General features: G+C 38.0%; 1 protein-coding gene across 1 annotated transcript in view; it reads left to right on the top strand.

Annotated features, from left to right (window-relative positions):
• LOC126094617 (E3 ubiquitin-protein ligase SHPRH) overlaps positions 1 to 12193 on the top strand; it is a 275624-nt gene that overhangs the window by 156215 nt on the left and 107216 nt on the right. Inside the window, exons 9-11 of the mRNA XM_049909097.1 lie at positions 2967 to 3130; positions 5129 to 5302; positions 8598 to 8769. Coding sequence (XP_049765054.1) covers positions 2967 to 3130; positions 5129 to 5302; positions 8598 to 8769 — 510 coding nt within the window. The remainder of the gene's footprint in view (positions 1 to 2966; positions 3131 to 5128; positions 5303 to 8597; positions 8770 to 12193) is intronic.

Genomic DNA, 12193 nt, shown 5'->3' with positions numbered 1-12193 from the left:
ATCGGACAGACCTCTGCGTGGCCTGTCTCCCAAGGCTTTCAGTTTTCTCCCTCCAAAACGCAGGTTACGCATTTTTGTCATCAATTCGTAGTACATCCCATAACTTTATTTAGGCAACCAACTCCTAGATGTTGCAGCACAGTCCTGTTTCTTGGGCCTTTTTTTAATATGAAAAGCTGATGTTGTTGCCCCATATTTGCTGCTCAGCGGCTCCTTACACTCTGAAAATACTTGATCCTTTCTGGCTTTTGGTGCCTTCCGCAATAGACCCGTGGACAGTCTCCTCATAGAAGCGGGGATTCCCCCTCCACAAATGCGATGAAGCCAACTCCTGGTTTCTTACGCACTCCCCATTCACAGATTCCCCGACAATCCTTTGTACTCTGTCCTCTTTGTAATTGAGGGCCGTCTCCATCCTGATCACAGGTGGGATTGCCAGTTAGAATGCATCTCACTTCCCGCCGTCAGGATCTCCATCTCTGTTCACTGAAATGCGCCTCATGTATTTCCTCTCACACACCCTCTTGGGTGGAGCATAGATCGCGGATTAGGATCGACCTATTCCAGGGTCCTAAGGTCTTCCAGCATCTTGTACATTCCATCCTTGCAGAGTTTCTGGGTGCTATCTTCTTCTAAACTGATTGTACAAAGGTGGTAGATAAAGCGGGAGACACTTTCACATTTCCTACTGGCTTAGAACACCATTTATTGCTGGAATGATTTACTGTGTTCACAGCAAGGCTGCTAGTCATTACCAGCGCCCTCCATTTTGTTACTCAGGACTCCCTCCACAGTGTTTTAATATGTACAGACTCAATGAGGAGCCTGCTACTCTTGTCATCCTTTGGTTTCTGCTATCCATGACCATCTCTCCTATCTTGGCCGTGCGGCCTGCTCAGTTGTCTTTCTCTGGCTCCCAAGTCATGTGAGTATCCCAGGGAATGAACTGAACGATCATTTGGCTAGATAAGCTGATACTCACCCTCAATTCCTTTTCATGACTACAGCTGTTGATATGCAGATGCATGTCAAATCTCTCTGCCCAAAAGTGAAATGACATCTGGCATGCTATTGCTCTCAGTAATAAACTCTGCACAGTCAAGGAGATGACTGTGCTTTGATGCTCTTCCTTCTGCTCCTCTTGGATGGAGTCCACTGCTTTACGCCATCTGTGCATTGGTCGTACCATGCTCATCCATTGTTTCTCCTGTGTAACGAACCACCCTCACACTATCGTTGTAGAGCCAGACTGACGGTATCCCGCATGTTGGTGGAATGTCCCCGTCTTTTGGCCCTTAGTACTAAGTATAGTCTTCCCTAATTTTAATATTAGAAGACAATTCACAGATGGTTGAACTGGTCCTCAGTTTCCTCCGTGAAATTGGTTATTACCAGATATGAGGTTATACTTACTCCTGGAGCAGAGCAGGGTGGTTGTGGGTGGGGCCTCTCTTTACGTTCTCTTGGTCTGGGACCCCATGACTACTCCCCTGTGGAAGGTCCAATCTTTTTTTCCCTATTTTTAGATTTGATCTAACCTTTTATGCCTTGTACTTTATGTGTTTTAAATTCTTTGTTTTATAGTTTGACTCCCCTGACTAGGTATATCCACTTTTAGCAGGCCCTCTTTCTTCTGTGAGTAACTTTGGAATCGCGGGTCTAATGATCTCACCATTTGGTCCCATAAACCATCTCAATCAATCTCAGGGAAAAATACTAAAACTTGACTGTAAATCAGGGAAATATCAGGGAATTTCACTTAGGGAAACTTGTGGCAACCCTGTCCAGACAAGCCCTAATGTGTCACATTGTATCTTCTTATTCCTCATGCAAAATGTACATAAAAATACAATAATACAGTAGTAGAATCTTGGGTCTTTTTATAGTACTTTATTATTTTTACACTACTGATCAGCAGATATGGATTTGGAAGGATTCTGCAAGGTGTTACCTGAAACTTCCTGGCAGATTAAAACTGTGTGCCCGACCGAGACTCGAACTCGGGACCTTTGCCTTTCGTGGGCAAGTGCTCTACCAACTGAGCTACCGAAGCACGACTCACGTCCGGTACTCACAGCTTTATTCTGCCAGTACCTCGTCTCCTACCTTCCAAACTTTACAGAAGCTCTCGTGCGAAACTTGCAGGACTAGCACTCCTGAAAGAAAGGAGTGCTAGTGCTTTCTTTCAGGAGTGCTAGTTCTGCAAGTTTCGCAGGAGAGCTTCTGTAAAGTTTGGAAGGTAGGAGACGAGGTACTGGCAGAAGTACAGCTGTGAGTACCGGACGTGAGTCGTGCTTCAGTAGCTCAGTTGGTAGAGCATTTGCCCGCGAAAGGCAAAGGTCCCGAGTTCGAGTCTCGGTCGGGCACACAGTTTTAATCTGCCAGGAAGTTTCATATCAGCGAACACTCCGCTGCAGAGTGAAAATCTCATTCTGGAAGGTGTTACCTATTTACTCCAAAAGTAAGGGGAGAAGAAATTTAGAAGATTTGGGAGTTATTTTATTTCTGAAATATTTTATTTAACAAATGAATAAAATTTAAAGGTATATTTCTTAGTAAGTTATTAAAATAACTCAGGACAAATGATTTTCAAAAGAAAATGAAGGATCGCTAACACAGTGGAATTTATTTGCCAATAATTCTCCATAGGCTCAAATAAGAACTTAAAACTACAGATAGTAATAGTTCGATTCATCCGCCACTTACAGAATTACAGATATCTTTTTCTGGTACGGTTCAACGTTGTGACAGGGCATTAAAGCAGAGTTTGTTATTAGTATTTGGAGACTGAGTTAGGGTTCCTTAATGTGTCAGCTTGGTATTGTCTTGCTGTTGATACAGCATCTAATGCAGTTCTTAAGATGGTAATCAATGCATTTTAATAGTAATGACAGTTTTCTATTTATTTAAAAGCTGCCTATTATTTAATTACAAGAGCCTATAATTATTTTCTTTATTTGTTATAGACTTGTTTGGTCTTCTGCAGTTTTTGGAAGTTGAGCCATTTACTGTTCTATCAAATTGGATGTATGCTCTGTACAAGCCATATTGTCTTGGTGACTATGAACCACTTCATAAACTGATGTGTAAAATAATGTGGCGCACTATGAAATGGGATGTATTGACTCAGGTAATTTTTTCATTTTGTTTGTAGATATGTGGAAATGTAAATTAAACATTTACTTGTGGAAGAACATAAACCTGATTACAAAATAAGTAACGCTTCATGATAATCAGTAAAACTTTACTATTTTACTGTAAACCATTTCGTAGACCATCCTCAAGTGTTACCTGACTTAAAAGTGCAAAGTAAATAATCAGTGGACAGATGGAGGTATTATGTGATATGTGTTGTTGTTATTGTTGTTGTTGTTGTGGTGGTCTTCACTCTGAAGACTGGTGCGATGCAGCTTTTCACACTGGTCTGTCCTGTGGCAGCCTCATCATCTCCGAATAATTACTGCAACCTGCAGTCATCTCGACCTGCTTACTGTACTCATTCTCTTGTTGTCCCTCTACAATTTTCATCCATCACACTACAATTTTTATTCCACAAACTTCCCTCCATTACCAAATTTACAACTCTGTAATGCCACAGGATTTGGTCTATCAATCAATCCCTTCTTTTAGTCACTTTGGTTACATAATCTATTTATCAGATCTTCAACATTCTCCGTAGCACCACACATTTCAGAAGCATCTATTTTCTTATTGTCTGAATAACGTTACCATCCTTGTTTCAGTCCGATACAAGGCTACACTCCAGACAAATACCTTTAAAATGACTTCCTAAATTGTAAATTTATATTCGATGTTAACAAATTTCTCTTTTCCAGAAATACTTCTTTCAATTATTAGTCCTCATTTTATATTATGTCTACTTTCGCCACTGTCAGGCATTTGGCTGTCTGAGAAGCAAACTCGTCTACTACTTTTAATGTGTTATTTTCATTACAATTGTTTTACTTTCTTAATGTTGATCTTATAACCTCTTTTCAAGAGACTATATATTCCATTCAGTTGCTCTTCTAGTGTCTTTGCTGAGTCTGACACAATTACACAACCATTGGCAAAACTCAAAAATTTTATTTCCTCTCCCTCGACATTTATTGCCTTTCCAAATTTCCCCTTGGTTTACTTCACAGCTTTCTCTGTGTACACATTGAATAACATCGGAGATAGGCTGCAACCCTGTGTCACTTCCTTCTCAACTGCTGCTTCCCTTTCATGTTAGTGTACAGCTATATCTGCAGTCTTGTTTCCGTACAAGTTGCAGATAACGGTTCACTCCCAGTGTTGTATCCCTGATACCTTCAGAATTGCAAAGAATGTATTCTTGTCAACATTGTCAAAAGATTTGTGTAAATCTATAGATGCTTTAGATGTAAAATCAGTGTATTCCCTGACATATTCCTACTTGTCTCTGGAACCCAAATTGATCTTCCACAAGGTCAGATTCTACCAGACTTTCCATTCTTCTGTAAATAATATTTGTTAGTACAATGTATTTTACAAATACGACTTATTGAACTGGTGATTCAGTAGTATCCAAAGCTTTCAGCAACTGCCTTCTTTGGATATGGTATTATTACTTGTTACATAAAATCAGAGAGTATTTCGTCTATCTTCTTGCATAGTAGGTGGAATAACTTTTGTCACAATTGATTTTCCCAAGGATCTCAATAATTCTGAGGAAATGTCTTCTTCTCCCGGTGCTTTCAGTGCCATATCGTCCCTCTCATCTTCATCTACTTTCTCTTCCCTTTACACAATGTTGTCTGAAAATTTATTTCATATGTTTAGCCCTTCTTTGCATAATATTAGCTTGCTATTTGAGATCTTCATATTCAGATAACCGTGTCTCTTTTTTGAAGGTTTCTTTAGCTCTTTTTGCAATGCCTGTCAACTCATCTTTTGTACAACTGTATTCCCTGTTGCCTCGTTCATTTTTCTCCATTTTTTGTAGTTGTGAAAGATAGGAGTATCAGTTTCTATTTGAAATGTTTCTGTCCGCTGTATCGAAAGGTGTGCCTCCTAGAGGTAAGTAACGGCCTCTCTTAATTTTGAAAATTTCTTGATTGAATTTTCATTGTACACATTTAAATTGTATTTCCTCTTCCTAAACTAGCTTGGTGTGCCAGAGCAGACAGAAAAGATTCATTGGCTACACTTCGCACCCATTGAAGAGCATTTCTATAGAATACAGCACATTCTCTGTTCACATCAGTTCCTGAATAAAGTTCATCAATTTGCAGACAAAAACATCAAGTTAAAAGACATTGACAGGCACAGGTTGTCCAGGGTAAGTTTCTTATAATGGGTGTTTTGAAAGACAGATGTTATAATTATTTTAAGGTAGGTCAACAAGCTTGTTGTTCATAGTGTGAAAGACATACTTTCTGAAAGCTTCGGAAAATGCCTGATTACAGTGTGCACTTCAAAATACTCTCTTGTGTTTGGTCCATACAGCTACCAGTTTTGCTCGTATACATGTAGTAACACGAAGAAAAAAGAAAATAAAGCATTACTCACTTATTTCATCTCATATCCATATATTCAGTCACTTGTTAATCATTAACAATCAAAAACATTCATGAACTACTTTGTTTTGTTGAGTTATTGTATTTGGAAAATCCTCTATTATATTACCAACAACATTTAATTTTAGTAAAAGTGCTTTGTCATAGAGATGTAAAAGATGCCAATTATGAAGAAATTGGGCAAAACAAAATCCACTCCAGTATGGGAGAAACACAGCAGATTGTTTGGGCAGATGATTGATTTGCAATTCAGACAAAGCTCTCACATCATGGTAAAGAATAAAGATGTTACAAACATAATAGAATTGAGTAATATATGTTGCTAGAACACCACTGGAAAATTATTGCCATTTCCACAGTTCGTGCTAATTAGTATATGAGTGGTTGTACCTGAATTCCCATCACATAAAAAAATTATTAACTCAGTGACATTGTATTTAAATATTCCATTAGTTGTTGTGAAATCAGATTTAATATAGTTGTTGTGAAATCAGATTTAATACATATTGCTAGTGTGATCATTGGGTATTGTAGATCTCTCAACAGCCTTCTAAATGTAGAGCAACAGCACACTTTTAAAACTGTCAAGGAATTTCTCTTCTTTTCACTCTGTGACTATAACTCGTCATTTGATGTGATTGGGTTAATGTTCACGTATGTATCTGTCAGAACAGATAATTGAAAGGTAACGAATAAGTAACGAATAAATAATTTTAAAAATATGCAACACACTTTTCAAACAAATACCTAGAAATACACAGTTTTATTTATAATAGCAAAAGTTATTGTCAGAATTGGAAAAGTTTTTAGAATAGATTACATCTCTAGAAAAGGCAGTATCCATTACTCTATAGACAAGGTATGCCCCCCACAGTTGGCACCACATGTGATGATATCTGCCAATTACTATACTTCATCTAGACCAGAAAATATATCCTAAACAAGAAATTCTTGTTCCAGTTGCTTCTGTAATTGGATTTTTTGTATTCATTTAAATTATTTAAGAATAATGGTAAACTCCTCTCATTTTCATCATTTATAACTAAACACAAAAATTTTGTGTAAAAGATAGTGCAAAATTAGTGGTTTTGAACGGAATAACACTGAATTGGCAGTTTTATGAAATATTGAAATTTGATACTTCCCAGTGTAAAAATATTGTAAATGTGAGGGCAGCAGCTAACTAACATTGTCTGTGGAATTTGTGATTAACCAGTGATGATGTTGTATTTTTTATAACTTTTGCAACACAATCACACAGGCATTTCACAATCCCATAACCAGTTTCAAGCAGCCTATACTCATCTTCAGACTAGTCACGTGCTATGAGCAGTTATGGTTCTGTTATCTACTAAACAAAGGTGCAGAGTATGCCTCCAGTCTGAAGATGACCACAGACCACTCCAAACCAGGCATGGCATTGTGAAATTCCCTTGTGAGAGAGTCATAAAAGTAAATAATTAAGGAATAGTTATAATGCTGTACCTGTGGCTTTTGTATTCTGTATACGTGCTGTGAAAAAATGCAGTGCAACCCCATCAAAGATCTCTATAAAATGCATCATTTTTGGCACAATATGTCCTGCAAAAGTATCTGGAAATATGGTAGTGGCATATAAAACTATTATTTTTATCTCTAGTTAAAAGAATTTGCAAATGGCTTCATTATTGTGTGAAAAGAAACTTTTGATGGTGAAACTGGTAAAATTCTGAAACCCTTGAAGAGGTGAATGAAACACTGAAATGAAGTGGGTTATACTTTCAAACAAGGCTAACAGCTCTTGTGGACATAGATCTGTGTAAGCCTGTCTTCACAATCCTAAGTTGTTCTTTTTTTTTTTTTTTTTTTTAATCGAGAATGATAATAGTGAACTCAATTAACGCTAACATGGCAAAAAGCCTGTTATGTATAACTAAAATTACAGATCTCAGAAATGCAGAAATTCTGAAGGGATATAGATAAAGCAACGGATCAGCAGAATAATATCTCAGAAGAGAACTTTAGAGTTACTGGATGAAAAAAAACTTTCATCAGTGCAAGATTACAGTGTTACTTTTTCTTTTATTGATTGGTTGGTTTTAATTGGGCTTATTTAATTTTTTCCAAATTATGTAAATAAATATGATGCCAATAAATATAACATTATTTTTCAACTTCTCCTTGTGCAGATCATTCACAAAGCTTCTTCCAATCAGCTATTTTCTCCCAGCAGTTCTTCCCACTGCAGTCCTCTTTGATTCACATTGTCCTTCACCTGGTCTCTCCATCTTGTTTGTTGTCTTCCAGTTAATCTTCTTCTACAGTCTGTCCATTCCAGAGCTCTTCTTAGTAGTCTTCCTTTTCCCATTGTCTTAATATGGCCAAACCATTTCAGCATATTTCTCTCCGTACGGTTTTTAAAAATCACATGGGCATTTCACAATACTTGTACTCTAGTCAAATCTTTCTTTGTCTAGGTCTAACATTGTGCTCCGTAGTTCAAAATTGATAGATGATACAATTTGTAAATCATGGTCTATGTTGTAGCAGGTATTTTCCAATTCCTAATTATGTCTCATACACAGTAATAAAATTTTGAGCAATTCTTTCCTCTCTGTAATTTTTTCCTTGATATATACCCTTTTGTGGTTAGCTTACTTCATAGATATTTGAAAGCATCTACTTCTTCAATAATTTTTCCATTAGAACTTATATCCCCCCCACCCTACCCCGACCCTGGTGGATTTTTTTCAGTACCTCACTTTTTGTTTGGCTTATTTCTATGCCACCTTCTTCAGGTATGCTCTACCGAGCGTGTAACTGTTCTTCCAGTTTCTGAGCACTACCCTCCCACATCATCACATTGCCTACACGCGCTATGACTTTCATATCGTCTGCTGTTAACCCATGGCGAACTTTCCTTTTGATGTTGCCCGTGATTATTTTGAAGTGCACTGACTGTATTGTGCACGACAAGTCATTAACAAAAAGGTTTATTTGTAGATAAGCTTACTCATATTTTTAATAATTTCTTTGTCCCTCCATGTAAAATGTCTACTTACATTTCTTTTCTTTCAGTTATTATCACCTCTTCTTTCACTTAGAAAAGCTTGTACACATCACCTAGTTGTGAAAGATTTTGCACCAGACAAGAAAACAATGTCCCTGGAAGAATTACAGACAGCACTAATTAAAAAGACGAAGAATGAATGTGAAGAATTTCTTCGTCAGTATATTGCTGCATTAAATGGTGAGTATCAAGTTTCACAGATTTCAGACCACCAAAAAAATTAGTTAATTGCACTGTCACGGAGTTTTTCGATCTGTTTCAAGCTTCAGATTTGATCTTTCCATCATTTATCTTCTCACTCCACTGAACCTGTTGACCAATTTTGGCAAACAGTCGCTGCTTATCTGTTCAATATGAGGTATCCAGTTGTTATGAAGTTGCATTTCCAGGTTTGAACTGTGCGAGGACTCGGACTCGTTTCCTTCTGTTCTTTGGGGTTTTTCCCTTGAAAGTATCTTTTGTCATAAGGTTGAATACAAATAAAGAAAAGAGAAATTACAACCTATACAACACAATTAACTTGCTCAGGTGTAAGTGCATGGAGGATTGTAGTGTGGATGACCAAAGTGAGCAACCTCAAGGTGATTTAGAGATACTTGAAATAGATCTTGCTCAGTGTAGGTTGCAGGACAAAGCTGACACAATAGCAAGTGGTCAACAATTTGCACTTCTCTGCTGTTGCAGTTGGTACAGACCGGAAATCCCCAGTTTTGGAAATTACATCTCAATCTTTCTAGTCCACAGTTCAGGCAGCCGAGATTACGCCATGTAGTCCGCTTCTCTCGGTGGCTACAAGGGAGATTTTAAGGCAGTTCAGGTCGTGGAGATTGTTTACAGCTTGTGCTTTTTGCATTTGTATTCTTACTTTGGATGTAGTCATTTGCAAGGTTTTGCTTGTTTTCATAAAGGTTTTCCTGGACCTTGGTCTCTGAATGGTGGCTAGACTTGGTTGCCAGGTTTGTTCTTTCCATACTGGAAGCAACCACCTGTCCAATGTCGGAGGGAGTAATACCTGCTAGAGGATATACTTTGACATGTAGTGCAGGCCTCAAAAATCTAGAAATAAGCCTGTATGTTTATTTAGTGCCTCACTGACATCTTTGACATGGACAGACCTGTAGTAGAGAGTACATGCGTATTCTCCACAGAGTAACTGCCTTATAATGCATCATTCTTGAACTTTGAGGCTGAAAATCCCATGTGCTCCCAATTATTTTCCATTGGATGTTAATTCCTGCTTTTACATTCAGCCTCGTGTTATGGCAAAGCAACTTATAAGTTGAGGGTGGATCGAATGTGACACAATAATATTTTAGATGTGATGTAGCATCCAATTGTACTCCTTGTGATGAGAGACTGGATTTATGATGTGCCTGCCTGTGTTTAAGAAGGAAAGCAAAGAGTTGTGTTTTAACTGGGTTTCGGTAAACTTAATTGTTATTGTAATAAATACTGATCATCCTCAGGGTGTATACTAAGTGAACTTCCACTTCTTCAAAGAACTTGGCCAGAGCTGCTAGGGCCAGAACATCTACATAAAGAGAACTCCTGGTGTGCTCTGGAAATGGCTGTTAAAAAGAGCAGCTGCATTGTACCTAAAAATTTACATAGAACATTCTGTTTCCAAGTAATTATGGAATGAATTTGGTGATAACATAATCCTTAAGCCAGATATTTTATCAGTATATATGGTGACTGACATAAGCAGTTGTCTGGTTGATGAAAGCTAGATGTTTTGCTTTTCTTCCTCTCCCCCCAAATCAGTCTTCTGATTGGTTTGATGCGACATGCCCTGAATTCCTTCCCTTTGCCAACCTCTTCATCTCAGAGTAGCACTTGTAATGTACGTCCTCAATTATTCATTGCATTTATTTAAATATCTGTCTTTCTTTACAGTTTTTACCCTCTAAAACTCCCTCTAGTACCATGGAATTCATTCCCTGCTGTCTTAACAGGTGTCCTATCATCCTATACCTTCTTCTTGTAAATGTTTCCCGTATGTTCCTTTCTTCACAAATGCTGCGGAGAACCACCTCATTCCTTACCTTATCAGTCCACCCAATTTTCAACACTCTTCTATAGCGCCACATCTCTCTTCTGTTCCAGTATTCTCGCAGTCCATGATTCACTGCCATACAGTGCTGTGCTCCAAACGCACAACATGCTCAGAAATTTCTATCTCAAATTAAGGCCTATGTTTGATAATAGTGAATTTTCTTGGCTGGGAGTGCTCTTTTTGCCTGTGCTAGTCTGCTTTTTATGTTCTCCTTGCTTCATCCGTCATGTGTTATTTTGCTTCCATGGTAGCAGAATTCCTTAACTTAGTCTACTTTGTGATCATCAAATTGATTTTAAGTTTCATGTTATTCTCAGTTCTAATATTTCTCATTACCTTTGTTTTTTTCCAATTCACTCTCGATCCAAGACTGTCCATTGCAACTAGCAGAGTCTGTAAATCTTCTGTACATTCACTGAGGATAGTAATGTCTTCAGATGAAAGCTATGCCTGTAATATTGTTTGTTTCAACCCCCCCTCTATGTATTGCCTTACATTAAGAATCTGAGGTATAAAAATCTTTCCACGTGTGAAATCAGATTGTTCATGAATTAATGCTGGTTTCATCATGTGCTGTAAGAGATTCTCTAAAAGATTTTATGTACATGAGACAATGGTCTATAGTTTTGAACATCTGTTGGTGGCATACAAGGCTTCAGAATGGATATCACATGTAATTTCCACCAGATTATGGGAATATGACATGTTCTGAGGCTGTTGCAGAGTTCAAGGATCTATTCTCTCATGTTCTTTCCAAAACATTTTATCTTTTCAGTTCTTATTTTCTGGTTGGCATTCATTCGGAGCTAGTGGGCTTGCTGATTGGCAGGAACATTTGAACATTTGCAGGCTCTATAAAAGTTGTTAAATTGCTACCGAATCTCTTAACAAGTCTCTAGGATTTCTAGCTATTCTTGCTAAGATCCACTTTTCCCCTCATTATTATCCACACATCTTGTTTGTCTTCAGATAATGCTGTTGGCTATTTATGTACAGCTTGCAGTGTTACATCACTGAAAGGGTTTTCATTATGACGATTGAGATAGTCCCTCAGTAGCACCTCAAAGTCTGATGATAGGCTTTTATACAGGGTTTTACAAAAAGGTACGGCCAAACCGTTCAGGAAACATTCCTCACACACAAAGAAAGAAAATATGTTATGTGGACATGTGTCCGGAAATGCTTACTTTCCATGTTAGAGCTCATTTTATTACTTCTCTTCAAATTACAGTAATCATGAAATGGAAACACACAGCAACAGAACGTACCAGCATGACTTCAAACACTTTGTTACAGGAAATGTTCAAAATGTCCTCCGTTAGCGAGGATACATGCATCTACCCTCCGTCGCATGGAATCCCTGATGCGCTGATGCAGCCCTGGAGAATGGCATATTGTATCACAGCCGTCCACAATACGAGCACGAAGAGTCTCTACATTTGGTACCAGGGTTGTGTAGACAAGAGCTTTCAAATGCCCCCATAAATGAAAGTCAACAGGGTTGAGGTCAGGAGAGCGTGGAGGCCATAGAATTGGTCCGCCTCTACC

This window comes from Schistocerca cancellata, chromosome 8 (genome assembly GCF_023864275.1).
Source record: "Schistocerca cancellata isolate TAMUIC-IGC-003103 chromosome 8, iqSchCanc2.1, whole genome shotgun sequence".
Lineage (NCBI taxonomy): Eukaryota > Metazoa > Arthropoda > Insecta > Orthoptera > Acrididae > Schistocerca > Schistocerca cancellata.
The sequence above is the reverse complement of the archived record's forward strand: the minus strand, read 5'-3'. Positions and strand labels throughout refer to the sequence as shown.